Source organism: Phaenicophaeus curvirostris, chromosome 1 (assembly GCF_032191515.1).
Source record: "Phaenicophaeus curvirostris isolate KB17595 chromosome 1, BPBGC_Pcur_1.0, whole genome shotgun sequence".
Taxonomy (NCBI): domain Eukaryota; kingdom Metazoa; phylum Chordata; class Aves; order Cuculiformes; family Cuculidae; genus Phaenicophaeus; species Phaenicophaeus curvirostris.
In genome coordinates, this window is record NC_091392.1 from 40,265,441 (window position 1) to 40,293,188 (window position 27,748).

General features: G+C 47.7%; 8 protein-coding genes across 8 annotated transcripts; 2 read left to right on the plus strand and 6 right to left on the minus strand.

Annotated features, from left to right (window-relative positions):
• Window positions 1-4,598: 4,598 nt before the first annotated feature.
• LOC138716615 (histone H3) lies at window positions 4,599-5,103 on the minus strand. Its single transcript, XM_069849779.1, has one exon. It carries the CDS (start codon window positions 5,101-5,103, stop codon window positions 4,693-4,695), a length of 411 nt encoding a protein of 136 aa, XP_069705880.1. The 3' UTR covers window positions 4,599-4,692.
• Window positions 5,104-6,467: 1,364 nt separating this feature from the next.
• On the minus strand, window positions 6,468-7,302 carry LOC138716616 (histone H4). The gene has a single exon (XM_069849780.1). The coding sequence runs from the start codon at window positions 7,290-7,292 to the stop codon at window positions 6,981-6,983; it is 312 nt and encodes a 103-aa protein (XP_069705881.1). The 5' UTR covers window positions 7,293-7,302; the 3' UTR covers window positions 6,468-6,980.
• Window positions 7,303-14,401: 7,099 nt separating this feature from the next.
• On the minus strand, window positions 14,402-15,129 carry LOC138716617 (histone H1.03). Its single transcript, XM_069849781.1, has one exon. The coding sequence runs from the start codon at window positions 15,112-15,114 to the stop codon at window positions 14,440-14,442; it is 675 nt and encodes a 224-aa protein (XP_069705882.1). The 5' UTR covers window positions 15,115-15,129; the 3' UTR covers window positions 14,402-14,439.
• Window positions 15,130-21,751: 6,622 nt separating this feature from the next.
• LOC138719012 (histone H4) lies at window positions 21,752-22,240 on the plus strand. Its single transcript, XM_069853838.1, has one exon. The coding sequence runs from the start codon at window positions 21,841-21,843 to the stop codon at window positions 22,150-22,152; it is 312 nt and encodes a 103-aa protein (XP_069709939.1). The 5' UTR covers window positions 21,752-21,840; the 3' UTR covers window positions 22,153-22,240.
• An 893-nt stretch (window positions 22,241-23,133) lies between these two features.
• Window positions 23,134-23,687, minus strand: LOC138719008 (histone H2A type 2-C). Its single transcript, XM_069853825.1, has one exon. It carries the CDS (start codon window positions 23,676-23,678, stop codon window positions 23,289-23,291), a length of 390 nt encoding a protein of 129 aa, XP_069709926.1. The 5' UTR covers window positions 23,679-23,687; the 3' UTR covers window positions 23,134-23,288.
• A 906-nt stretch (window positions 23,688-24,593) lies between these two features.
• Window positions 24,594-25,036, minus strand: LOC138719023 (histone H3). Its single transcript, XM_069853867.1, has one exon. The coding sequence runs from the start codon at window positions 25,034-25,036 to the stop codon at window positions 24,626-24,628; it is 411 nt and encodes a 136-aa protein (XP_069709968.1). The 3' UTR covers window positions 24,594-24,625.
• Window positions 25,037-26,457: 1,421 nt separating this feature from the next.
• On the minus strand, window positions 26,458-27,226 carry LOC138719036 (histone H2B 1/2/3/4/6). The gene has a single exon (XM_069853893.1). It carries the CDS (start codon window positions 26,917-26,919, stop codon window positions 26,539-26,541), a length of 381 nt encoding a protein of 126 aa, XP_069709994.1. The 5' UTR covers window positions 26,920-27,226; the 3' UTR covers window positions 26,458-26,538.
• A 39-nt stretch (window positions 27,227-27,265) lies between these two features.
• LOC138719027 (histone H2A-IV-like) lies at window positions 27,266-27,713 on the plus strand. Its single transcript, XM_069853880.1, has one exon. The coding sequence runs from the start codon at window positions 27,266-27,268 to the stop codon at window positions 27,653-27,655; it is 390 nt and encodes a 129-aa protein (XP_069709981.1). The 3' UTR covers window positions 27,656-27,713.
• The last annotated feature ends 35 nt before the right edge of the window (window positions 27,714-27,748 follow it).

Here is a 27,748-nt window from a genome sequence, read left to right on the forward strand (position 1 = left end):
TCTGGACTGGGCCTGATCACCCGGTTCTCTTGCATGTGCTTCATGATAGCACTCAAGATCACCTGCTCCATGACTTTCCCTGGCACTGAGGTCAGACTGACAGGCCTGTAGTTTCCTGGGTCCTCCCTGCGGCCCTTTTAGTAGATGGGATTCATGTAAGATTCATGTAGATTCATGTAAGTTTTGTAATCAGAAAATTACAGTTAGCCTTTAGTTCACTTCAGTTTCTTGGTTGATTGTCTTAACTCATGCAGACAGTAGCTGTTTTGATATTTTGGAGATGTCATCTTTTCTATTCATTCACAAACATTCAGATTCCTATGGATTTTTTTCTGCTTTGTTGTCAAAGCATCTTTTCCCCTGCCCTTCATAATGAAGCCTGGCCTATCCAATATGCTTCTGTAAATATTACCAGTGAAATCAGTCTGAAATGAATATTTGGATACTTGACTATGGTACCTGGGGAACCCTACAAGTAGTTTCATAGGGTGTAATTCAGAAATATTGCATGGCAGGTAAAATAGGGTAGGTACAAGAAATAACCATCACATAATGCAGGTATGAACGTGTATACATGCACATATGGACATATTCTACATGTATATACTGGCATATATATATGTGTGGAAGGGTGACTATATGATTTAATAGCAGTGAACAATCCAGGGCTCAACATTCAGGATTAAACCTGGCGTTCCCCTTTAAGCCTTCCTCGGTATGCTGACCGAGAGAAGCGCGTACCAAAAGCCCGGGATTCAGCGCCGGAAAGTCCCTGAAACGGCCGGGCCGGACCGGTACCTTTCGCGCGCTCAAACCTCTTGAGCCAATCCTGTAACTTTTAAGGCGTGGACAGTTCAATTGGACCAATTGTAAGTTGTTTCTTGGCGCATGCTCTGCTGGAAAGGTATATAAGGATTGTTGTGTTTACGAATAAATGAGAACGACCATACTCATATTGAGATTCATCGTTACTCGGGGTCCGGCTCCCACACCCATATATATGCTTTTCCTTCACTCACAAATATTAATTCCTCGCAGCATCCATCCATGCTGGCCTCCTTTCCAGTCTCCTCTGCCCCATCATTACCCAGCTGTATCCATCTGGCTTTATTTTTTCTGGTTCCAACAATAACATGTGGCAGATTATATGAAAGAGGCTACTTTGCAGTTGGACTAATGTCCGCTTTTTGTTCTAGTCAACTCTTTGTACAAAACCACTTACAGAGTAAGAGGTGACAGTTTTATAAATTTGAAACTGGAAGTAATCTTGCTGAAATAGCACAGAGATTGTGCCAATAAATTTAATTTGAAAAGAATTCTACGATTCTAATTTTAAAACTAACTGCATTTCTGTATACAGTCTGAAGCTTCAGTGGGCTCCATCCTTCTTCTAATTGTTGTTCCAAAGTGGAATTAAACTTTGTAGCTAGGTTCTGACTTGGGGGTTATCTAAGGTTAAAGTGGCTAAAAGCTCAGACTTGTTACAATTGTAAATACATAAAGAGTGAGGCCATGGAGTGAACAAAAGTAACCTTACTTAGAACATGCCCAGGCTCTATAAAGAGCCTGCACTGATACCAGAATGTGAGTTCTGCTTTCCAGATTAAATGATGAAATTATTCCTTGCAACTGGTAAGTAGTCAATATCTTGTCTCTGTGCATCAGTGCTATCTAGTAAAACTGCTATAAAGGACTGGTAGGTTCTTATTGTGTTAACATGGTGGTACTTATCAGAAATAAGATAGACATCCTTTTTTTTTATTTATTTTTCCCTCCTCCTTCTTCTAGTTAACAGTAAGTATTCTCTAGGAAAATTGAAACAGTCAAAGCAAAGAGCAAGCCTATGTTTTTGTCATCCAAACGTTAGGAGAACCCAGAACTTGTATGGCCTTCTTGGAGGTTTCCTTCACAGCCTGGGGTGGCTGGGTGTGTAAGTGCGAAGTTTCTTCTCACATCATGCTGCCTTTCAAGACAACAAGAAATCTTATTCACATTGTCGTATAAAACCTTGGTTCTGGAGCCTGCCAGTATTTGCCAATATATCATTTGGGTTTATTTTAATATGATTCATTACATACTCAGAGGAGTTTAATTTACATGTAAATAAATAGAGGTGAAATCTATATTAAAAAGGTATATATTCTGTTTGAAAGACAAAATCAAAATATGGACTAGCTCCTCTTTTCACTACAGACAGCATAGATGTTCTGTTCATCACATGTTAACACGGCAGCTCTCTACTTCCAGTGCTACCTGGATTTGAAACAAGACCATAAAGATCAACAAACTGGTTTTAGGGGGCTGTGGGAGGAAAACAAAACAAACAAAAAAAACCCAAAACCCCAAAAAAATACAGAAGAGAAAACCCCAAACCTTAATCTGGACTGATTGCTGCTCTCAGGAAGTCTTTCTGCCTTCTTTTCTCATCCATCCATGTGATACCTCTGACAAATTGTATCTTTTAGTGCAGCAAGTGTCTCTAAGAGGAGCCCCTAAGGACAACAAACAATCGCTCTGCCCTCTAATAGCTTCTTCAATGCTACTCAGCACTCAGGACTGTTACACTCCAGGTACTAAGGTACTATAATATTATACAATATTGTATAATACTATATAAATATCTGATGATTTTATGTGAGCCTTTGACACTCACTGAGGTGAAGGCCCAACTCTGAGTTGTAAATAAAGCAAACCTAGAGTTCCTCACTGTCTGGTGAAAATCCTTGAACGGTATTGGAAGAACATACAAAGTTTTACCCCAAGATTTTAATAAAACTTATTAAAAGTCCCTCCACCCACGAATAAATTAAAAAAATCCCAAATGAACAAAACAAATGGAGATCCAACAGCAAAACAGCTTAGGAAATTATATATTTATGACCTTTTCTCCAGTTTTGTATCACCACTGGTAACAAAATCCAGTCAAACTGGATTGGTATTCCTAAGGTCAGTACTTTTCTTTCATGGTTTCTTGATGTTTTCACATGTTTCCATGCTGTGAAAAAGAAGCCTCCTACACCCTATCTCTTCAACATGGTCATCTATCATTCTAAGACCAGCCTCAAAACTGATCTTTTGAGACAGATATTCTTACTCTTGGTAGTAGCGATTCTCTTTCAATCAGATTGCCTTAGCATGGTTCAGCAGTAACACAGTTTCAGAGCTGTGGGAAATTTCTGCTCTTGCCTAGACACAGCTAGCTGGCAGAGTTCAAGGACCGGAGTTCCTGAGCTCAGGGATGTCCAAGACAGAGCTGTGCATCCCTACCTTGTTCTCCACCACTCCTTCAAGGCTGTTGAGTCCATTATGGTCATGATGATATAAACCTCTACATTCCACTGGATATTCTCTACTCACTGTGCTTTAAGCTAACATATTGAAACCACCTCCACACTGCTCCAATTTAGTTTCTCCTTCTCCAGCCAGTGACCACGAAATACCTGTTACTCTCCTTCAGTATTTGCAAAGCAGCCTTGAATCCTGTGTTCAGTTCTGGGCTCCTCACCACAAGAAGTATGTTGAGGCTCTGGAGCAAGTCCAGAGAAGAGCAATAAAGCTGGTGAATGGGCTGGAGAACAAGTCTTACGAGGAGCAGCTGAGGGAGCTGGGGTTGTTTAGCCTGGAGAAGAGGAGGCTGAGGGGAGACCTTATTGCTGCACTAGGGGCACGACAACCCTATGCAGTGCTACAGACTAGGAGAAGTCTGTCTAGAAAGCTGCCTGGAGGAGAGGGACCTGGGGGTGTTGGTTGGCAGCTGACTGAACATGAGCCAGCAGTGTGCCCAGGTGGCCAAGAAGGCCAATGGCATCTTGGCTTGTATCAGAAATGGTGTGGCCAGCAGGTCCAGGGAGGATATTCTCCCTCTGTACTCGGCACTGGTGAGACCGCTCCTCGAATCCTGTGTTCAGTTCTAGGTCCCTCACCACAAGAAGGATGTTGAGGCTTTGGAGCATATCCAGAGAAGAGCAACAAAGCTGGTGAGGGGGCTGGAGAACAGGTTTTACAGGGAGCAGCTGAGAGAGCTGGGATTGTTTAGCCTGGAGAAGAGGAGGCTGAGGGGAGACCTCATTGCTCTCTACAACTACCTGAAAGGAGGTTGTGGAGAGGAGGGTGCTGGCCTCTTCTCCCAAGTGACAGGGGACAGGACTAGAGGGAATGGCTTCAAGCTCCACCAGGGCATGTTTAGGCTGAACAGTAGGAAAAAAAAATTCACAGAAAGGGTCATTGGGCACTGGCACAGGCTGCCCAGGGAGGTGGTTGAGTCACCTTCCCTGGAGGTGTTTAAGGGATGGGTGGACAAGGCGCCAAGGGGCATGGTTCAGTGTTTGATAGGAATGGTTGGACTCGATGATCCTTTGGGCCTTTTTCAAGCTGGTGATTCTGTGTAGAATTAAAAGCTTTGAAGGGCTTAAAGAAGATAAATGCTCATATGCAGGCAATGCAGTAAAATAAAAAAAATGGTGAAAAAAGCCCCAAACCAACAAAAACACCTCACCAAAAAGGAGGTGGTTATAAAATCAATTTCTAGATAAAAATGACTAACAATACTTAGGCATTTCTAAAGCCTAGCAGCTTGAAAGAAGTGCTACAGCTCCTTTTATTGTGGATGTGGGTGGCTCTTAAAAGAGCCTTTGGGTCTGTGTGGGCTGCCCCGGTGCCTGGTGGAACCGGGGAGGGGCTGCGGCAGGAGCCTCAGGCGCGCTCCCCGCGGATGCGGCGGGCCAGCTGGATGTCCTTGGGCATGATGGTGACGCGCTTGGCGTGGATGGCGCACAGGTTGGTGTCCTCGAAGAGCCCCACCAGGTACGCCTCGCTCGCCTCCTGCAGCGCCATGACGGCCGAGCTCTGGAAGCGCAGGTCGGTCTTGAAGTCCTGCGCGATCTCGCGCACCAGGCGCTGGAAGGGCAGCTTGCGGATCAGCAGCTCCGTCGACTTCTGGTAGCGGCGGATCTCGCGCAGCGCCACCGTGCCGGGCCGGTACCGGTGCGGCTTCTTCACGCCGCCCGTGGCCGGCGCGCTCTTGCGGGCCGCCTTGGTGGCCAGCTGCTTGCGGGGCGCCTTCCCGCCCGTCGACTTGCGCGCTGTCTGCTTCGTGCGAGCCATCGCCCAAACACAAACGACCTCTTCCTGAACAGACAGGAGTAAGTGTAGAGGTCTCCGCAGCCCCGCTATTTATAGAGCCAGCTCGTCTCTGATTGGACGAGAGGAGATGGAACCTGATTGGTTACCGTGAAAAACCCATATTGGGCCCAAGGAAGCCGCCTTGGAGGTGCCTGCACCCCCACTCTCTCCCACCCCCCCTCCCATCCCGCTCCGTTGCTTCGGTGCGAGTCAAAAGCCTGGGAGGGAGAATGTCTCTCAGCCACAGCGCTCACAGCCCCTCTCCGCCAGGACTCCGACTGATCAAAAGCCGTAGGGAGACTCAAATTCAGCAGCTGTTCTTAAAAACACAAATTATTTTGAGGTTTTTTTTTTTAGTTTGGTTTTTTTTTTGGTGTTCCGGGTTTGTTTTGTGTAGGGTTGCTTTTGTTTGTTTTGGGGTTTTTTTTTGGGTTTTTTTTTTTTCCCTCACTGACTGATTACAAACGAAGAGAAAGGATCTTTCAACGTGTCACAGAGCTTCCTCTTACACTGACAGGCACATTGTCTCCAAAGGAGAGCGCCTGGTACCTCAAAACACAGAGACAGGCACTTAAGAAGGTCTTCAATACAAGTTTGTAGCTGGAACATGTACGTAACACGATGCAAGACTCGAGATGCACCTTTTAAGCTCTTTTTTTTTAAATTTTCTTGTATTATTTTCTTTTCACTAGGAAAATAGGCTTAAGGGATCTTAAGTATCAGCAAGTAAAGCCCTGACCTTGAGAACACTTAGGCAGTTGACATATTTGTGACACAAAGACCTTAAAAGCAAAACCAGAATTACTCCATAATTTAATTTTCTTCTACTTGTTAAGGCTGTGAGATAACCCGAAGTGACAGCAAATACGTATCGCTAGCTCTTCTGGTAACTTTTTTTTTTTTTTTGAGGGGATGAGTGGTTATTGGCTACCAAGAGTTTTATATACCATTAAAAGTTGATCGGGTTTTTTTCCAGTTTTCCCCTCCTGATCAGCATGGAGTGTTTGCTGCTTTCTTGTGGGCATAGAGTTTTGCGTTGGGCTTTTTCCTCTTTTTTTTCACCTTTCCACTTGGCTATGACAGCAAAAGAACATCACTGCTTTAGAAACACTCCTTGGTTGAGAGCCTTTTTCTATGCCAGAATGAGAGAAGCGTTCATACAAAGTCTCATTTTGACTCTGGGTTGGGTTTTTTTGAAAATGTTGGTGGGAACATAATTTTTGTACATGTCCATACTCCTATAACCTCCAACCCCCAAAAATGTACTCCAGAAAGCTATATTAGATTCACACTTAAAACTGCTTTAAAAACAAAAATTAAGTTATTAAAAAGGAACTGAAACCAGATTACAGTAAAGAAAATTTTATTAGGATATAAAAGAAAAAAAACACGTTCATATCAGAGCAACTTTCATATTTTTTCCCAGTGATAAGGTGATTTCCCTTTCTTCCCTATAATGAACTATCCCTCAGTTAAAATTTTAATGTATAAGACACTGGACATCTTCCAAGTAATGATACAAAATCTGCATGGATTAAAAAAGGATAGCTGAAACATTCAGATTTAATTACAAGTAATTCTTAATAGGATAAGAGACTTGCAAAGGAATTTCAGGAGTAGCAAAAGGGGGAAAAAAAACACCTTTTATACAGTCAATTTTCCTTTTTAACAGCAAAATTTAAACATTAGATGGTTCTTATCTAATCATTAAGCCCCTTTAGCAGCACTTTGCAACAGCCAGTTTGAATAAACTGCTTTAGGTGTTCGCACAAGCACACATCACAGCTCTTTCAAATGAAAACGTGGGTGGCTCTTAAAAGAGCCTTTGGGTTGTCGAGATGGTCCAGAAACAAAACTCTTTAACCACCGAAGCCGTAGAGAGTGCGACCCTGGCGCTTGAGGGCGTACACCACGTCCATGGCAGTGACCGTCTTCCTCTTGGCGTGCTCGGTGTAGGTGACTGCGTCGCGGATCACGTTCTCCAAGAACACCTTGAGCACGCCGCGAGTCTCCTCGTAGATAAGCCCCGAGATGCGCTTGACACCGCCGCGCCGAGCCAGGCGGCGGATGGCCGGCTTGGTGATGCCCTGGATGTTGTCGCGCAGCACCTTGCGGTGGCGCTTGGCGCCCCCCTTGCCGAGCCCCTTGCCGCCTTTGCCTCTGCCAGACATGCTGCTGCTTCCGCTGGTTTGAGCTGTGAGGCCGTGCAGTCCGCGGCGCGGTATTTGTGTGTTGGGGTCGGACCTGTTTGAGAACCGCAGAAAGGAGGGGCGGGGCTTGGGTCTCGCTTTCGCCGTGTTTCTGCTTTCCCTTTCGCGCTCCCCTCTGGCGCCAAAATGTGGGTTTCATGCGATCTTCCGTAAGGGTAGCACAAACAGTTCACTGTTATTGCCCTGCACAGCAATATTAGGTTTGCGGGTTTTTTTTTCAGAGAGCAAAGGCACTGGGCCTGAGTGTATTATTCCTCTACGTTATTTTCTTAAGCTTTTTTAGATGGTACTTACTTAGAAATAAACCCTTAAGCACAGAGAGGTACCCCAGTTACTGAATCTCTTCAATTACTCTTTGATTTTTTACTATGACTTTTATTTTTGAATGTTGGTATGTGTTACGTATTGTAATTTCACCTTATTTCTGAGTTTTCTGGTTACATTAATTGTCTTGTGTGGCTTCTTTGTTTTAAGCAACTGATCTTCGTGGGATTTTATTGGAGCATTTTGCAGCAAAATCTGTCCAGTTGTGTTTCTGAGAAAGTCTACCTCTCCTTGAATCCCTTTTCTAATTTCCATTTACTGCTGTTTCTGAATGTTTTCTCAGGGGGAGTTTAGCAGTAAAGGTACATTAATCAAGAGTTTTAACCCTGCAGAACTCAGTTTAATTTTAAAAAGATAAAACAGTTCTTTTCAACCTATATTTTTTACGGTATTTTCTATTCTTGTAGTGGCATAGGCAATAATGTAGCTATTTTGTAGAGAGATTGAAACAATAAATATATAAGAAGAAGAGTGGTTTTGTCCTTCAGTGGAAGGTATTTAACTCTGCGTTTGCCTTTTTTTGGGAAGTAAAATATTCTGATTTTTTACTGTTGAAAAAAAGAAAAGATATGTAACAAAATTTGCTGCAATAAACATTCCGTAGCTGGCTTTCGACCTGAAAGTGACCAGGGTGAAAAATAAGCTTCCAGTATTGAGTGTTTGCTGCCCTCTCATGGGCATTGTTTTGGCTTCGGTTTTTTTTTTATTTTTTTTTCTTGTTTTTCAAGACAAATGTCTTTGTATAATGTACCCTTGTATTCATAAAGATACAATATCACAGTTATCAGTCTGCATTATTGCATTTTCATCATTGGACTTCACATCCACTCCCCCAAGCCTCCACTGTCTGGTAGTTGTGTTGGTTTGTTAAGTTTTGCATATCAGGCCTGAAACTAACCTTCTACCACAGCAGGCAGAATATTATGAGAACCTGTGTAAAAGTACCCACAAACATACAATGAGTAGCCCCCAATAGTTTAATGAATATTTATGATTTTCTGTGGTCCTGCAGTTTGCACATGCCACCAGGCACATTTTAGGGGCCATCTGGCTGCAACAGGGCCAGGTAGCTAATCCCTTGGCTGCAGGACCACAGTCTTCAGCCACCACCAGGGAACACATTGGGCCAGCAACTCTGCTGCTGGGGTCTGACAGATGTCCCACTCACTAGCTGACTTTAATTCAAAGAAAAATATAAGATTTTAAAAATAATAATCATAAAAGAGATAAATAATAACGAATGAGATTAAGTTTATGAAAATTATATGATTTGATTGTTCATGGTGACAGAACTGTCTCTCCCTGTCCTTTCTTCTGAAGATATGAATTTATTATTTTACCTGTTTTTTCTTACTTCTCCCTGATTCTGGCAACTACTTTATATATCACACTGAAAAGACTTCTTAGGTTTGGTGTTTTACAGATAGTCAGATATTCTCATTCCTTTGATCATAATTGCTTTCTTGTGTTTTTTTTCCTAGATTTTTTTCAGTACTTGTAATGATGTCATTGTTATATGAACATACTGAGCCCTATGGTCTTGAATATAATCAGTCCCAAGATTTTTCCCTCTTCCAACAGTTTAGCTTTTTCAATAGGCCATTTGAGCTCAAAACAGAAACAGAATTCAGAACTCATTCCAGTATTTGGTGAAGCTTGTCTCAGAACTCCTTAAAGGGAGTTGTCTTTACTGCAGTTGAAAAAAATGTCAATAGACCTGCACAAGCATTTAGAAAACATAGAATGATAGGATCACCAGGTTGGAAACGATCTCTTGGATCATTGAGTCCAACCATTCCTATCTGCCACTAAGCCATGTCCCTGAGCGCCTTGTCTACCCATCTTTTAAATACCTCCAGAGATGGTGACTCAACCACCTCCCTGGGAAGCCCATTCCATTGCTCAATGACCCTTTCTGTGAATTTTTTTTTTTTCTGATGTCCAGCCTGAACTTCCCCAGGTGCAGCTTAAGGCCATTCCCCCTTGTCCTATCACCCGTCATTTGGGAGAAGAGGTCAGCACTCCCCTGTCTACAACTTCCTTTCAGTTCCCTCAGCTGCTCCTCATAAGACTTGTTCTCTAGCCCATTCACCTGCTCCGTTGCTCTTCTCTGGACTCGCTCCAGAGCCTCAACATCTTTCTTGTAGTGAGGGGCTCAGAATTGAACACTGTACTTGAGCTGCGGTCTCACAAGTGCCAAGTACAGGGGCAGAATAATCTCCCTGGACCTGCTGGTCACACCGTTTCTGATACAAGCCAAGATGCCATTGGCCTTCTTGGCCACCTGGGCACACTGCTGGCTCATGTTCAGTTGGATGTCAACCAACACCCCCAGGTGCAGAGGATTAAGGGACAACACATGACCAATGTGATCAAGTGAAGCCTTTTTAATCAAAGTTCACAACACATTTATGCCTAACTTAGCTGAAACAAGCTATTGTGTAACAAGCTGATTCGACAATTCTCTGTTACCAACAAGCAATCATTAGTTACATACGTTATTATATTTTCCATGGGAAACAGCTATGTGAGCACTCTGGTCTACAAATTGATAGACTACAAAGTAACAAGTCAAGGACTAGCAAGGAATGTTTCCCGTGAGAAATGAGAGGAGTACAAGGCAGAACAACTCCCTAATGTTACAAAGAGAAACCTTAAGGACAGCGTGTCCTCTACAGTAGCTGCTTCTTCTGCAAAGTTAGTTTTAATTCTGGTGCAAAAGCTGTGTTGGGCATATCTAAATATCCGTACCCGTTTTGGTCTACAAATTTCTCAATACCCAGGTCTTTCTCCTCCGAGCAGCTTTCTAGCCACTGTTCCCCTAGTCTGTAGCACTGCACTGGGTTGTTGTGCCCCAAGTGCAGGACTCGACATTTGGTCATGCTAAACCTCATGCCACTGGTCTCAGCCCATCGGTCCGAACTGTTCAGATCCCTTTGCAGAGCCTCCCTACCCTCCAGCGGATCAACACTTCCTCCCAGCTTAGTGTCACCTGCAAACTTGCTAAGGATGCATTTGATCCCCTCATCCAGGTCATTGATAAAGATGTGGAATGGGGCTGGACCCAGCACTGAGACCTAGGGAACAACACTAGTGACTAGCCTCAAGGGCACTTGACTGAGACAGGGTTAACGGCATGATAGGCAAGGAAATTGTTCCTTGTAACAGATGTACCTAAGGTCCAGAAACTGCACAGATTATCAGCTTTCTGAGAAGATGAAACAAAACAAAACAATGTTACTTCCTCTTTGTTGTTTTGATGCTTGGCTTTTAATTATAAGCATACATCCAAATGTTATCAAGCTGCCCTGAAAAAAATTCATTTTAGCACATGGCACGTTTTGGCAAGTACTGAGCAGAGTTCATTTAATTTCCTTCTTCTCTCAGTTTCAATGAGTCATTGTAACAGTTTTGAGAAAATAAATTAATGCCTAAATGTCAAAAAAAAAAAAAAGAGGCCATCCTACACATTGAGATGTGTTCGCTCTCCACTGCAATCATAAATGACACACTTGAATGTCAGCTCAGCATGGTGGTTAGGAAGTTGAGTTATGACAGCAGAATAGGATACCCTGTTTTTTCCCTTAGGATATCATCTTGTCTTATAACCAGAATACAAAACTGCTTAAATAACCATGTGGTGACCTGTTGAAGGAGATATGGGGACCCAACCAGACACTGTAGCAGTGACTTGGTTATTTCAGAGAAACTGTTTCTGAGGAGAATCAGTCTGGTTTTGTATACCCACAACTGAGATGAGTAGGAATCCATAGGGCTTACAGGGCACAGATTGAGGGATAGGAGGATCAAAAAGGATGAATTAGGGATAGTGACTGATATGCCAGTGGTGCAATTGGTGTTTACATAACATTACCCTGCCTCCTCCAGCTCTTTTCTTGAAGCCACTCTTGATTTTTGCCATTGCACTCCCCTTTTCCAGCTGGGAAAAACAATCTCCAGTAGGTACCTATGCTTCTCTGCCCTGTTCAGCTTTACAAATTAAACAGGATTTTTTGTTTTGGTGTTGTTTTTCTCCCTCTGCTTGACAGTATACCTAGTGGAGCCTACGTAGTTATTCCATTCAGTGTTCCTGCATACACGTACACTTCCTTTCTGCAGTGTGGAACAGTTTCATAGAATGGCTTGCATTGAAAGGGATCATCTAGTTTCAACCCCCCTGTCATGGGCAGGGACATCTTCCACTAGATCAGGCTGCTCAGTGTCTCATCCAGCTTGGCCTTGAACACTGCCGGGAATGAGGCATCCACAACTTCTCTGAGCAACCTGTTTCAGTGCTTTACCACCCTCATAGTAAAAATTTTCTTCCTAGTATCTAATCTAAATCTCCCCTCTTTCAGCTTAAAACAATTACCCCTCATCCTGTCACTACCCTCCCTGATAAAGAGCCCCTCCACAGCATTCCTGTAGCCCCTTTTAAATGCTGGAAGGCTGTTGCCCCCCAGCCTTCTCTTATCTAAGCTGAACAACCCCACGTCTTCCAGCTCGTCCTCAGATGGGAGGTGCTCCAGCCCTCTGATCATCTTTGTGGCCCTCCTCTTTACTTCTTGCATTATTCAGCAACTATCTCTAGCTAAGCAGTGTAAGGCCTAATCAACTAAGCCCATAACTATGTACTCTTTGCCTGTAAATGTATTTTAGACTAGTATCATTATGCTAAAACTGGTGGTCTCTACCACCACTTGTGTTCAGTGATGTGCTAATGTTCTAAATCTCAGCTGCTGCAATATCTGAAGTGGATAACTGCTCCGACTGAATTTTCTAGGGGGAAAGTTGCAACAAGCCAATAGGGAACTGCTGTCATTACCTACCTGATTCATTTCAGGGCCAAAGTTGTCAACTAGCAGGAATTTGTGTGATACAGTTTTGCCCATGCTACTGTAAATAGGTTTTGTCTTTTCAGACTCAGTACAAGTATAACATTTGCCACGGCAGTGTACCCACTGTTTGACCTTGCCCAGTCAAAATTTACTCCTCTCCAACTATAATAGTCATATCAGGAGTCTGTAGTTGACCTCCTCAAGTCAGTGCACATAGTTGAGTGAAAGACTTTGAGAATTAGTGGGCACAACTCCCAATACCCTTCACTGATGTAACTGTGAGAGTCTGGCAAGCACATCTCCATCCCAAATTGGGACATGGGAATTCAAGCTGTCTGGGTGGAGGGATATGAACTCGTAATTTAAAAAAAAAAAAAAAAAAAAAAGGGGGATGTGTAGTCAGGTTTTTGTGTTAGGTAGAGTGTTAGTTAAGAGGTCTTAAACACAAGCAAGTATCAAAAAAATGGATACACTTCAGGATGCAAGGCAGAGGAAGAGCAAGAACAGTGTTTCAGGAACAAAGCTTAAAAACAGAGGCTCTGGTTTGTTTTTCTTTCCCCCTTGGTACAGGTATTGAGGATACGGACAGGCTTTGCAAAAATACAAATACCAGCAAAATCTAGTCCCACTATTTTCCTTCCAAACTGCAAGGACCCAATTTCTAGGGAATCTCTTCATATATATGAGCTTATCAGCTACGAACTTGAGATCAGTCATCTTCTGTTGTGAGCTCAGCAGGTAATTCCACGGAATAGTCCTGTTTGCTGGGGAAGGGGTGGTACCAGCACTGCGACTAAAGCGAGGAAACAGCCTCACCCCCTACTTCTCCCCGACAGCTTCTCGCTGCTGACGCTCAAGCAGAGCTGAGAGGAGCGAAGGGCATCGCTTAACTTCACTAAAGGTGATGGAAGGATGGTACGGTCGAGTCAACGGGAAGAGGGAGGCAGCTGCGGCGTTGTGAGGCAAAGTGCGGGCGGGGAAGCCGTGCAGGAGGCTCCAATCCCCGCGCGTTTTCTCTCTCTCCCAGCGCTACCGTCGAGCGCCTCCGTTGCCGAACCGAGCCCGGGAGCTCCGAGGAGGAAGTTCAGCACCGAAGTCGAGGATGGGCGGGCAGCACCAAGGACCGCTCAACAGGCGGCTCGGAACACCCGTGCTTCTCGGAGCCCGCTGCCCCCCCAACCCCAACCCCCCCGCCATCCCGATTTCCAGGGAAGGGACAAGTTCTCAAGGGATTGAACTGAACTGGGAGGGAAAAAGGCCACAGCAGGAGAGGTGAGCACGGAGCCAAGTTCATTTGCCTTCTCGGGCGAGTGGGAAAAGAAAAAAAACCAACACAAAAACGCCAGAACAAACACACACAACCCCCCCAAACAAAACATTGGAGCTCCTGTTTAACCTGAGAACTGCTGTGCGCCCGAAAAACCCGGGAGCTGCAGCGAATCTATGAGCAGCGCGGGCTTTTCAAACTCGGTAGAGCTCCGGGAGGCGGGCAGGAACGCTCCCGAGCGCGGCTCTTCTTCCCCCGGCTGATAGAAGACAAACCGCAGCACCCACCTACACCCTCTCATCCCCGATTCTTTCTCGAGGGCCGGGGCACCGTGAAAACTGCTCAACTTCCACGGGATCTTTGGGATCGCGCGGATTTTTAGCAGCAAACTGGAAGCCGTTTGCACCAACGCCTGCGGGTGTGTTGGCAACAGGAGCTATACCGCAGTGAACATTACTGCGGGGCTACCCAGCATCTCCAGAGAAGAAAAGCGTGGAAGCTTGCTGTTACAAGATCGAACTTAAGCAAGAGCAGTACCCAAGGTGTGAAGCTCAAATTGCAGGCACACAAGCGAAATAGAGGTAATAGGTGCTTCAGCTCTTTTAAGGAAAACTTGGGTGGCTCTGAAAAGAGCCGTTGGGTTTATCTGCAGGGCAGATGAGATTTTTTTCAGGGTCATTTATTTCTTCTTTGGCACTGCCTTCTTCACCTTGGCTGCTTTGGGTTTGGTCGCCTTGGGCTTGGCTGCTTTGGGCTTCACCGCCTTCGCCTTGGCCGGGCTCTTGGCTGCCACCTTTTTGGGCTTGGCAGCCTTAGTCACCTTCTTGGGGCTCTTGGCCACTTTCTTGGTGGCGGCGGCCGCCGGCTTCTTGGCTTTCTTGGGGCTCTTCTTCACAGGTGCAGCCTTCTTGGGCTTCTTGGCGGCGCTGGTGGGCTTCTTGGCCGCCGGCTTCTTGGGCTTGGCCGCCACCGTGCGCTTCTTGGGGGCTTTTTCCTTCACTTCGCCGGGCTTCTTGTTGAGGCGGAAAGAGCCGGAGGCGCCGGTGCCCTTGGTCTGCACCAGGGTGCCCTTGCTGACAAGGCTCTTGAGCCCCAGCTTGATGCGGCTATTACTCTTCTCCACATCGTAGCCGCCGGCGGCCAGTGCCTTCTTGAGCGCGGCGAGGGAGAGCCCCTTGCGCTCCTTGGAGGCGGACACGGCCTTGGTGATCAGCTCGGTGACGCTGGGGCCCGCGGGCTTGCGGGCTTTGGAGCCGCCCGCCGCCTTCTTCGGTTTCTTAGCCGCAGCAGCCTTAGCCGGGGCCGGGGCGGCGGCGGCGACATCGGGCGCAGCGACAGGAGCGGTCTCGGACATGTTGCCTCCTCCGCAGTCAGACTGAACAATAGCAGCAGCGGCGCCGCCGCCTCCTTTTATAGCGGCGCCGCGCGCGCTGATTGGCGCGAGCTCACCAGCCCCGCCGGCTGCCGCCGGGCCCGCTGTGTTTTTTCCCAGTACAAAAAGGGCTTTTTCCTCCCGAAATTTACTGCCGATGCATCCCCTTCCTCGACAAGAGGGGAGAGGGACGTCTGTGCTACCAGATTGTGGAGTTTCTTGTCGGAAGGAGCAGCAATGAGGGAAGAACGACCCCAGAAACTGCGCGGCATGCAGCCATAGAGACCTCAGGAGTAAGAAACTTTTGTTTTATCTTTCAAATTAAAAATATATTATCAGCTAAATGGGCACGGCCGGCGTGAAACACTGTGCTTCAGAAGGTCCTCTCCGGATTAGAGCAAACCCCAGAGTGATTTGAAGCGTTGATCACAGGGTAAATTGATATTAAAGCCAATGAAGTAACACAGGTTCTCTCTGCAGTCGTGGACGTGGATGCAGAACTGGCTCCCTTGGCCAAGCCTTTTCCCTCCGAAATCACATAAATCGACTCAATGTCTCCTCAGTGACCATCTTGGCTAATGCTTTTTCTGGGAGATGTTTATGGTTTATTTGCCATGTGTGAAAGCCGATGTTACTTTTAGCCTGCTTAGGTCTTCCTGTAGAACAAAGCACCCATGTGCCCCATGAAGGCTGATGTTTCTGTCATCACACTTCCAATGCAACCTTATCAAAGTTGTTTTCATTTGTTAAATTCAGGAGTCTGCATAGTTGCAATTGCCATATATTGAGTTTTGACCTTAAAATATATAAAATCACTTGTCTTTGCATTGCAACTTGATAAAAGTGATTGGGAAATAAAATCTGGGTTGTAGTGAAATTTAAACTGAACTGGGCACTAAAGCTGATTTTTTTCTTCCTGTTCTGTAATCAGACAGTGTTGTGTAAAACTGATTTCTCTGTTGTAATGAATGAGTGTTGATGCTGTAAGCAAATTGCTTCAACAGCAGCATTTGGTGATTCACTGCTTTGCTCCTTTCAGAAGTAAGAATTGACACCTTTTCAAGAGTATTCCTTCTCTGGGTCAGTGGCAGCTCCATATTCTAAACAATGGCTGAATTCTCATTTTCTTCTTTACGTTTCAATGGCATGTTGCTTTCTTATTAAAACCAAACAGTTAAAAATCTGCCTGTAATAATATTGTGTTTCATACACTAGATACCAGGCTACCACCAGCTCCTAAAAAACAGTGAGCAATTCTAGTCAAAGCTAAATTAAAGTATAACTGGGTGCATGAAATGGTGGTACAATGTAGAGTTCCTGCTGCCAGGGACTGTGAAAATATACAACTACACTGAATTAGGTCTCCATGTGATATGCGAGAACTGTTGTACTCATTTCTGATTAGTCATGTTCAACTGAAAAAGCTGCAGGACTAAAATCAAACCACAGACTAAGAATTATTCAGTAACTTAACAAACTTAACATACTGGGTTTTTTTTTATTTTTTTTTCTCTGCTTGGAGGTGAAATGTGGGAAGAAATACAGCTTTATGAGGTCTCCCAGTAACTGCATTGCAGTCTGTAAATGAAAAGTAAATGTCTTTTGGATGATCTGGCAGTGATAATGAACCTGCAGAACGGCACATTGAGTATTGATGAAACACAGAAATCAGAAACTAATTTTAATGCCTGTTTTATCTGATGGTTATTTCCTAGAATGGGAAATAACCCAGTAAGGTCCTCAGTGACATGACTGAACCCTATATCAGAACTGCTGGCACACTGATGAAAAAAAAAACACCAAACAGTAGTAATGAGCCCATCGTAACAAAGAATAGAGATTTCAAGTCCTCTCAGAGATGCTGGAGCTAGTATTTTGTAACTCTCTAGTCTGTTGATACCTGTACATAACTGCACTGGTTTTTTTCAAACAATTCACATTTCATGGAAGCTTTCTCTCAATTCTCTGGACTTGTGCAAGAAAGAATATTGTCATCTTTATCAGTTTTTGAAAGATTCCTAATATTCTTTCTATTTCTCCCAGATTCTTTAAGGTACATAAAGATTCAGTTTTCTGGAAATAGAACATTCATTTTTCAGTTTCATTGTCATGGTTGTTTCTTGACTTACTTCAAACCTGGAAGGTGTTTAGAGATTTGATTCAGATCTTTCTATTCCATCATTTCTCCATGCAAGATACATTTCTGTACGTTGGTAATCAAGTCACTGTGTGAGAGATTTGTTACCAAGAAAAGACAAACTGGCACTATCAGGCTACAGGGTCTCACAGGGAAAAAAGAAACATTATGATCTGCCCTACAACATAGATTAAGTGAAGATAAGCATAAACCAGAAGACAGAAAGGACAAATATGAGTGTTGAAGTAACTCACAGATCATTTGCCCTCCTCTGGCTCTATACAACTACATTTTACTTCCGGATTTTCAAGCATAATATCCTAGAGCTATCCAAGCATTTGGATTGTAATCACGCAAGTGCATTTTAATTTCTCAGCCACTGTAGACTGAAAATACTGTAGAATATAACCCAAACACACAGAGCGTGTGCTCAACATGGAACTTGGTGTAGTTACATAGGTACATGAGGAAGGCTTCTCTGATTCTTCAGGCAGAAATTGTATTTGGGTATCACCACTCTGCCCACCTTTTCTTCATTTTTATAATCAGTAAGTGCCAACAAAAGTACTGACATATTTTGACTAAAGTGCGTTACTTTCCTTCCAGATAATAAACATTTTTATGAATTAGTGCAGGCCTAAAAGAAATTCTGAATAGAATCTCTCCAAAGATGTTACTACCAAAAACCAGAAACATTGACATGAGAATGTGGTGGGTTCAGGTTCTGCATCAAACCTGCCCACATGCCTTTTGTCAATTCAATATTATGCAAACTGCTTACTGAAACTGGACATCTACCTTTGTTCCTAGTCCAAGAAAGTATGGGCTAAGTAGTAACAAATGATTGTTGCACTGCACATTAATGCCCTGTTTCAAAGTTGACATGAAGTACAGGCATTCTAATATTCCATAAATTGTGAATCTCTGCTTAAGAGAATCATGGGCTCCTATTGTTTTCCTGATTGTATTAATTTTCCTGAATTACCAAGAAGTTAGCAGTGTCCTATAACAAATCTTGACACAATATTTTCATTATCACCATGCACAAGTGAACAGCAGCCAATTTCTTTACAACAAATTGTGGCTTCTACAATGATGCAGCTCTTGGCTTGCTTATAGGGCAGTAATTTTATTCTTCTGACAAATTTTTGGAGATAGGCCACAGCTCATGGTGAGATATGTACTACAAAATGTTAAGAAGAGTCTGCATTCCACATTTGAAAGAAATCTTAAAACCACATTTTTTTTTCATATAACAAAACATGCCTCATTATCAAGAAATAGAACCATTTTTATAAAAATCAGATACAAATGAAAACTACTCCTATATCTTCCAGCCTTTGCCCACTAGTACTCTTGAGAGGAAGGAAAATCTGCTTCTCAGAGTGGAGAAACTCTAGTAGACTGGAATTTTTCACTTTCTTTTTTCTCTTGTATGAAGAAAGAGCAGTTTCTGAGACAGCATTAGACCTAACAGCTTCTGCTAGTGCTGGCTTAATGGCACAAGGATGATAATGACAAGAAGGAACAATTTACCCTTAGCCACAGAAAGGCAGGGATTGGGAAGGACCTCTGGAGATCATCTAATCAAACCCACAGTTGACAGTATAATCTAGTAATAAGTATAGGCTAGAAAGAATAATTTTCCAGGTGGCAGATTCCCAAAGTGGAATGAAGAACAAGGTGACTTACACTGTTTTTTCTGGAAAGTATACAAGACCTCTTTCCAGAATTGCAGGCTTAGGATGTGAGTGGGGTCTTCTTGACCACAAGCAGCTGGCAGATATTGCCCTTTGGAAACTTCATTTACAGGACAAACAAGAAGAGTTTTGGTATAATGATGAGGAAAGTCAAGGATGTTTGTGAAACTCCTGGTGCCCTTGCAACTTTTTTCTTTTCCTCTGTGTGGCAGAAACAGTACATGGAATTGTGCAGCTACACTGGTATCAGTTAGTGTAATTCCTTTTACTGTGTAACTGTCCAAGCTGTGAGGGCTGCTTTAGATCAAGTTCTCGGTATTTAAACACTGAAAGGAATGCCTCTCTGATTGCTTAAATGTCTATTAAATGAATGCTGTAGCTTTAGCATTAATAACAATTGTAATTTTAGAGCTAACATGTTGATATCCTCTTCTGATAAAAACTGATAGATTTACATTCCTCCATTAATCCTGAAGCTTCTCTTTTCCTTTAATATTGTGATGACAAACTAAACATTTACATAGCACAAGAGAACAATTTACCTATAACCTAATGGCTTCAAACAGAAGGTGGAAGGTGGCAAAGCTGTCAAGAGAGCTACCATTCACTTCTTGATGCTTGGAATTCATGAGTAAACATCCAAAAATCAATGGACAGTGTGTCTCTGAAGCCTACACCCTGCCTTTTATTTTTTGGAAGGTTTTAACCACTGCAAATATAACGAGTTTACCAGGTGAATTCTTCAGCATGTACTGAAGTGGTGGGGGGGAGGGTTGAAGATAATTAGGCATTTCATAACTGAGTGGAATTGAAATTCAGAAAGAAATCAAACAAGACATACACAAAAAATTGCTTTCTAAAGCTCCGCATATCTGAAAGAGCTTAGGAGCATATGCGTGAACAAGGGTCAGGGTAGCCCTTCAAAGTGATTTTTACTGTTTGTTGCAGTTGGGAGTTATTCTGAAATTCAGTTTACAGCTGACATGCTCACACATCACATCTCCAGCACTGTTCCTTACTGAAAAAAAAAAAATGAAGAAGTCAAAGTTGTGTTTGTAACACATAAATCAGAATTCCATCTGCATATAAAATTGTTTTTGCACAGATTTTTCTGAAAAAAACCACAAACAATAACAACAAAAATACCAACTCAAAATAACCCAAACCCACACTGAGATTTCTAGGCTGATGATTTATGAAGGTATGAAGATAAGAAGAAAATTGTTAGAAAAATTCAAATTTAAATAATTCTGTTCTCTGTTCTTACAGGTTAAGATAAACTTTAAGTAATGCTTTTAGAATTTTCATGAACACTAATATCATATTTGCTCTACTTTTCCTACAATTTTGTAAACTATTAACAATTCTTAATTAGCTTCTAGGCAATAGTATTTCTTTTCTTGTAGAATTATATTTTAGTGTTCCATGACATTATGGAGGCCTAAGACACATGTCTAAAAAAGGCAAACAGGAGAAAGAAAAATAAATGTGACATACTGTTCCTCATGATCATATTCACTATAATCCTGTTTCAGGTAGTTTATAATATACTGTCTTGTTTACTCCCTGTGTACAATACCCAGCATCAAAAAAACTAGAGATTAATTGTTCAAGGATTTAGTGCTATGCACAGAGGAAACAAAACCAAAACCACAGGATTTGCACTCATTTTCAGAAATAATTAGTGCTCACAAGGGGTCGGGTAATATGTACACAAATGTTGATATATGAAGGAAAGATGTTGGGCTGCACCTACAGCAATACAGGAATGTTCAAAATATTCTTGATGACAGTGATAAGGAGCAATAACAATTGAATATCCAAAATGCGATGCTAATACTTAGAATCATAGAATCATAGAATCACCAGGTTGGAAAAGACCCAAAGGATCATCGAGTCCAACCATTCCCATCAAGTACTAAACCATGTCCCTCAGCACCTCATCCACCTGGCCCTCAAACACCTCCAGGGAAGGTGACTCAATCACCTCCCTGGGCAGCCTCTGCCAGTGCCCAATGACCCTTTCGCTGAAAAATTTTTTCCTAATGTCCAGCCTGAACCTCCCCTGGCAGAGCTTGAGGCCATTCCCTCTTATCCTGTCCACCGTCACTTGGGAGAAGAGGCCAGCACCCTCCTCTCCGCAACTTTCTTTTAGGTAGTTGTAGAGGGCAATGAGGTCTCCCCTCAGCCTCCTCCAGGCTAAACAACCTCAGCTCTCTCAGCCGTTCCTCATAAGGCCTGTTCTCCAGCCCCCTTGCCAGCTTCATTGCTCAGGATCCCCACTGTGACTGAGTGATGGACAAGAAAGAAAAGCCCCCTGATGTGAACAGAAGGTCACAAAATGATGCCAATAGGACAGCAGAAGAGAGTAAAACTGGTAAAGTTAAAGAAAATAGATCCCAACTCATTTCCAGGCCACTGTCACGGGTTGGTTCTGCATAAATACGCTCGAAACGTCCACTGGAGCCGCAAGATCGCTGACGCCGAAAGCATTTAAAGAGAGACCCTATTACCCCCAGGGCCAATCGGCAGCGGGGGCGCGCTTTGCCTCTCGTAAAACGAAGATCTCGTCGCCGCCGCCCTGCCCGGAAGATAAAGTGCCGGGAATCGGCCCTTCAAGGGCACCAGGACTGACGGAAGGCGGGCGAGGCAGAAGCGGAGGCGGGACGGGAGCGGCGACAGCAGACGGGGCCCCGAGGGGCGTGACGGAGAGCAGCCAAGAGCGAAGGCCCCGCCCGCCGAAGGGACAGACGTGCAGGCTCCGCCCCCAAACCGTGCCGGCCCCTGCTTCCAAACAGGTCCGACCCCAACACACAAATACTGCGCCGCGGACGGCTCGAGCTCATAGCTCGAACCAGCAGAAACAGCAGCATGTCTGGCAGAGGCAAAGGCGGGAAGGGGCTCGGGAAAGGGGGTGCCAAGCGCCATCGCAAGGTGCTGCGCGACAACATCCAGGGCATCACCAAGCCGGCCATCCGCCGCCTAGCTCGGCGCGGCGGTGTCAAGCGCATCTCGGGGCTCATCTACGAGGAGACGCGCGGCGTTCTCAAGGTGTTCCTGGAGAACGTGATCCGCGACGCAGTCACCTACACCGAGCACGCCAAGAGGAAGACGGTCACTGCCATGGACGTGGTGTATGCCCTCAAGCGCCAGGGTCGCACTCTCTACGGCTTCGGCGGTTAAAGCGTTTTGTTTCTGGACCATCTCGACAACCCAAAGGCTCTTTTAAGAGCCATCCACTTGCCTCCAAAAAGAGCTGTGTTGCATTCTGTTTTCTTGTATTCTGGTGGGTTTTTGATCTACACTCGACGTTTTTAGGGACTTGAACGCCAATTTATTTTTGCCACCCGTCTGCCTTTTTTTTTGCTTATCTGTATCCGGGCTGGCCAGCCCTGCACTTAGGATATAGCTTCCTTTTGTACACCCCAGATATTGCATCGTCCTCCTTCCCAACACTTGTGTCTCCCTTATCTGGCACATGCTTTCAGAAACGGTTGGTCGGGCTGTCTCGCCCTGCACCTGTGCCACTTTGTGACGTTTCCTGAGGCATATGCTAAAATTAAAAATGTCTAGGAATTGCCTGGTCCTGAAGGACAGGACAAGTCTAGCCGCCTTCCTTGGGTGCTTTACTTAGGAGGAAAAAAAAGGTCAAAGTAATGGACACAGGCTTTCCCGGGTGAAGGAAGTAGAGGGGAAAAAAGCACAACCCGGCCTTGCTTTGCCCAGTTCTCTATTACAAGGGCGGCAGCTCCTTCGTTTCCGCCTGCCCGCTCATGCCTAAAGAGGGAAACTACAGTGACTACACAGAGTTCGCTTCAGCCCGCGGAGCAAGGAAGGGGCCTCGCTTTTGCGCGGGGCCAGCTGCGGCCGCCGTAACTGCGCCCGCCTCCGGCAGCGAGAGGGTGAAGCCCGCGCGGGGCGACCGTTGGCCACGGGCTGCTCCGCCCTCGGCAGAGCCCGCGCTCCGCTCCAGGGGGGCCGCCTCCGCACAGCCCCGCACCGGGCTCTGCCCGGACCCAGAGCAGCGCGATCCTCCGCCCGCTCGCTGGACGCGGAACAGTTGCGGGGCACAGGAGGAAAATCCCGAATTCTTAGCCGCACCGGAGCGCTCCGGCAGAACCGAGCGGCGGCCTCAGAGGGAAGAGGCCCTGCCGCCAGCGAGACAACAACCCCAGCCCGACCCCGACACACCGCCCACAGCCTTCCACTAGTACTCGCTCGGTGGCATCTCAAGCTCTTTCCCGACACTGTGGGTGGCTCTGAAAAGAGCCTTTGGGTTTTGCTGCGGTGCTAGGGACGATTCCCCATCCGGGCTCGCTTTACTTGCTCTTGGCTTTGTGACTCTCAGTCTTCTTGGGCAGCAGCACGGCCTGGATGTTGGGCAGCACCCCGCCCTGCGCGATCGTCACCTTGCCCAGCAGCTTGTTGAGCTCCTCGTCGTTGCGGATGGCGAGCTGCAGGTGCCGGGGGATGATGCGCGTCTTCTTGTTGTCGCGGGCCGCGTTGCCCGCCAGCTCCAGGATCTCGGCCGTCAGGTACTCCAGCACGGCCGCCAGGTACACCGGGGCACCGGCGCCCACCCGCTCCGCGTAGTTTCCTTTCCGGAGGAGCCGATGGACGCGGCCCACGGGGAACTGCAGCCCAGCCCGCGACGAGCGCGACTTGGCCTTGGCCCGCGCCTTCCCGCCCTGCTTCCCGCGGCCGGACATCCTCTCTCGATCACTCCCTCAGCCACGAACTCTCCACGCTACGCGAAAACAGCAGCTGAGTGATCCGCGCCCTGCCGCCCGCCCTTATATCCCTTCCCTTCGCGCGGCCGGCGGCTGCTGATTGGCTGCGGCGCCTCTCGGGAGACGCGCACCCAATGGCGGAGCGAATCTCGTCCTGACCAATCGCGCCGGGCACAGCTGGAAACGTCTCCGCCCGCGCTCCAAGCCGCCGCTCACCGGGCGCGGGGGGCCGGGCTCCGGGAGGTACCCGGGCCGGCGGGAACGCTCGGATCCCCCCGCAGCCCGGCCCCGCGGGGCCCTGCCAGCCCCATGCCGCTTCTATCCCCTCCTTTGGCAATTGCTGGAAAGCTGCCGGGTGGGCAAAGGTGACTCGGCAGGACGGAGCAGAGGAGAAGAAGAGGAAGGGAGACAGCGTGGCTGTGTTGTGAAGCGTGCAAGGGATGTACACCCGATCCCCGTTTTTTTACGCCGAGTCCTTTCCCGGCGGCAAAACTTTCCCAGCTCCCACAACAGCGCGTCTTTCTTTGCATCGGGCACCCACAGCAGCTCGCTCCCGCCTGTCCCCACACCTCAAACGCACAGCGGGGTGACATACTTAAACATGGTTTCTGCACCCACTGGACTCATCTAAGCTTTCAGTTGCAGCCCTGAATTCCTGTATTCAGCCTCAAATCCTTATTTCCTTGTAATAGATTATTTCGTGTTATTTTAAAACATAAAATTAAGTTCCCTAGTATTCTTCCTTTTCCCACTTTTTAAAGCCATTTCCCCGTCTTTTTTTTCCATGTTTCTGATATTGCAAAAAAATTTAAAAAATTTCTTTCTCAGTGCAACAGCTCTTTTACTGTTTTTGGAGTGGCTCTTAAAAGAGCCTTTGTGTTGGTTAAATATTTCCTCAAAATACGGGGGCAATGCTCTAAAACGACTTAAGCGCGCTCCCCGCGGATGCGGCGGGCCAGCTGGATGTCCTTGGGCATGATGGTGACGCGCTTGGCGTGGATGGCGCACAGGTTGGTGTCCTCGAAGAGCCCCACCAGGTACGCCTCGCTCGCCTCCTGCAGCGCCATGACGGCCGAGCTCTGGAAGCGCAGGTCGGTCTTGAAGTCCTGCGCGATCTCGCGCACCAGGCGCTGGAAGGGCAGCTTGCGGATCAGCAGCTCCGTCGACTTCTGGTAGCGGCGGATCTCGCGCAGCGCCACCGTGCCGGGCCGGTACCGGTGCGGCTTCTTCACGCCGCCCGTGGCCGGCGCGCTCTTGCGGGCCGCCTTGGTGGCCAGCTGCTTGCGGGGCGCCTTCCCGCCCGTCGACTTACGCGCTGTTTGCTTAGTACGCGCCATAGCTCCGCGCTCACCACCCGCGCTCAGTCAGCAAGGACAGAGCCGTGGCAGCGACTCTGCGGCGGCTGCACTTATAGCCCGAGCTCCCCGCCGATTGGCTGTCCGCGCGAGGCCGGCTGCCATTGGCCGCTGCGAGCGTTCGAAAAGCCCGCGCCTCGCTGGCGGGAAAGCCGCCTTTTGTTACCCCGCCCCCTCCGCCTCCAGGGCCCACGACCCGGCCCCCTCTCCCCCGCCGGCCCTCCCACCCCCTCCCGCCCTTCCGCCGCGTCCTTTTCCCGGCCCGGCCTCTTGCAGCGTTGTGGCCGGCGCCCTCGCTGTGTAAAGCGGAACGCGTGAAATGCCTCCACCAACAGCGATGTGGGCGGCGGGGCTAGGGTGACAGCAATCACCGCGTGTAACCGCTGCGCCCTTTGAAACCCTAGCCTCGGACTCGGCCGCTTCCCAACGCTCTCCCTCCTCCAGTTCACAAACCCCCACCCCGCCGTGGGTACTGCTGGCAAAGGCGCCTTCACACGGCAGCCTTCGCCTCTACCGTGCGCTCGCTTTTTCCTTCCACTTCGTAACTACGTTCGGTTCGGGGCCGCGGCAAGGACGCTGCAGGCGCAGATGGCAGCCGGCGCTGCGCGTATAGCCGAACGTTTTCCACCTGCCCTCCCGCCGCGGTTTAAGGCTCGGCTGGATTCGGGGGAAGGCGCCTCGCTGAAGCGGGGCCGGGCTCCGAGCCGCTAGCGCCAGCGCGGCCAATCAGCGCCGTCTCGCGAGCTGCCACGCGTCGGGCGCTCGTGCTGGGCAGCTCCGTGCAGTCCTCACTCAGGTCGGACCCAGCCGGCCGCCGCGCTGCTCCCGGGCCGCCCGGCCGCCCCACGCTCCCGCGGGCCGCTCGGATGCGGGGTTTACACGGAGCGCGGGGCGAGAGCCGAGGATAGACCGCTGGAGGGTAGGCCGTGCTCAGAACCACACACGGGTCTTAGAGGTTAAGGGGCGAGAACCCCGAGCGGCTCTCCGGTTTGGTGTCCCACAAACTGCAGGGGGCTGTTTGTGCAGCCTGGAGGTTTTTGCTGGAAAAAGCAGCAGTAATCTTGGAACCGTCTGTGCTTTAGGTGTAAGCCCCTTTTGCTAGGTTGCCTCCCGAGGAAAGGCCAGGCACCGCTTGCTTCTCCAGAATACCCTTGTTTCAGGCACCTCAAGAGAACCCCACCCTCATTCGGTTTGCTGTTCAACCTCCCCCAAGGCAGACACAAAAATTCAGTGGGCTCCCAGGGTGGGTGTTTTTAGTGAATCCTGAGCACTCTGCTGGACTATGACCAATGCCTATCACACTGTACCACTAACAGCTATTTCCGAGTTCCTCAGTGCTTTCTCACTAGACCAACAAGCTCTCTTTTTCTCTAAGAGTCACCTGTACCAGTTAAGAACAAGAGTCAAAAGCATCAGCTCTTTTATTGAAAAGGTGGGTGGCTCTGAAAAGAGCCTTTGGGTTAAACGGTCTTTAAAACAGGTATCTACTTGGAGCTGGTGTACTTGGTGACAGCCTTGGTGCCCTCAGAGACCGCGTGCTTGGCCAGTTCGCCGGGCAGCAGCAGCCGCACGGCCGTCTGGATCTCCCGCGAGGTGATGGTGGAGCGCTTGTTGTAGTGCGCCAGGCGCGACGCCTCACCGGCGATGCGCTCGAAGATGTCGTTGACAAAGGAGTTCATGATGCCCATGGCCTTGGACGAGATGCCCGTGTCGGGGTGCACCTGCTTCAGCACCTTGTACACGTAGATGGAGTAGCTCTCCTTGCGGCTCCTCTTGCGCTTCTTGTCGCCTTTCTTCTGCGTCTTGGTGACGGCTTTCTTGGAGCCTTTCTTGGGCGCGGGAGCGGACTTGGCCGGCTCAGGCATCGCAGCAAACAAGAGTCTCCCACACAACAACTAAAGCCGCTGAGGAAATAGCGGGTAACGGCACCGCCGGCGGCAGCTGCTTATATAGCGGCGCTGGGCAGAGCAACGGCTCGACAGCGGCGCCTCGCGATTGGTTGGCCGTTGCCGTTCGGGGCGTCCCCAGGGCCCAAGCGCTGCCATTGGCCGCCTCTCGATTCGCGCTCCCATTGGCTGCCGAGACGCCGCCGCCGTCCCAGCCAATGGGAGAAAGCGGCGCCGCTCCGGCCGGGTTCTATATAAAGGGGCGGGCGGGGGCAGCGGGGAGCAGGTCTTTGTTGCTTGCGTTTTGTTTTGCTGAGTGCGTGCGATGTCCGGCCGCGGGAAGCAGGGCGGGAAGGCGCGGGCCAAGGCCAAGTCGCGCTCGTCGCGGGCCGGGCTGCAGTTCCCCGTGGGCCGCGTGCACCGGCTGCTGCGCAAGGGCAACTACGCGGAGCGGGTGGGCGCCGGTGCCCCGGTGTACCTGGCGGCCGTGCTGGAGTACCTGACGGCCGAGATCCTGGAGCTGGCGGGCAACGCGGCCCGCGACAACAAGAAGACGCGCATCATCCCCCGGCACCTGCAGCTCGCCATCCGCAACGACGAGGAGCTCAACAAGCTGCTGGGCAAGGTGACGATCGCGCAGGGCGGGGTGCTGCCTAACATCCAGGCCGTGCTGCTGCCCAAGAAGACCGACAGCCACAAGGCAAAACCCAAGTGAACGCCGAACCGCAACGCCCAGGAAGTTTTTCCCAAAGAAACCCAAAGGCTCTTTTCAGAGCCACCCACTAGATCGCTGAAGAGCTGAATTGCT

Bases quoted from the DNA above. Each gene is read 5' to 3' on its own strand.
- LOC138716615 (XM_069849779.1), bottom strand. From the start codon at position 5,103: ATGGCTCGCACGAAGCAGACAGCGCGCAAGTCGACGGGCGGGAAGGCG.
- LOC138716616 (XM_069849780.1), bottom strand. From the start codon at position 7,292: ATGTCTGGCAGAGGCAAAGGCGGCAAGGGGCTCGGCAAGGGGGGCGCC.
- LOC138716617 (XM_069849781.1), bottom strand. From the start codon at position 15,114: ATGTCCGAGACCGCTCCTGTCGCTGCGCCCGATGTCGCCGCCGCCGCC.
- LOC138719012 (XM_069853838.1), top strand. From the start codon at position 21,841: ATGTCTGGCAGAGGCAAAGGCGGGAAGGGGCTCGGGAAAGGGGGTGCC.
- LOC138719008 (XM_069853825.1), bottom strand. From the start codon at position 23,678: ATGTCCGGCCGCGGGAAGCAGGGCGGGAAGGCGCGGGCCAAGGCCAAG.
- LOC138719023 (XM_069853867.1), bottom strand. From the start codon at position 25,036: ATGGCGCGTACTAAGCAAACAGCGCGTAAGTCGACGGGCGGGAAGGCG.
- LOC138719036 (XM_069853893.1), bottom strand. From the start codon at position 26,919: ATGCCTGAGCCGGCCAAGTCCGCTCCCGCGCCCAAGAAAGGCTCCAAG.
- LOC138719027 (XM_069853880.1), top strand. From the start codon at position 27,266: ATGTCCGGCCGCGGGAAGCAGGGCGGGAAGGCGCGGGCCAAGGCCAAG.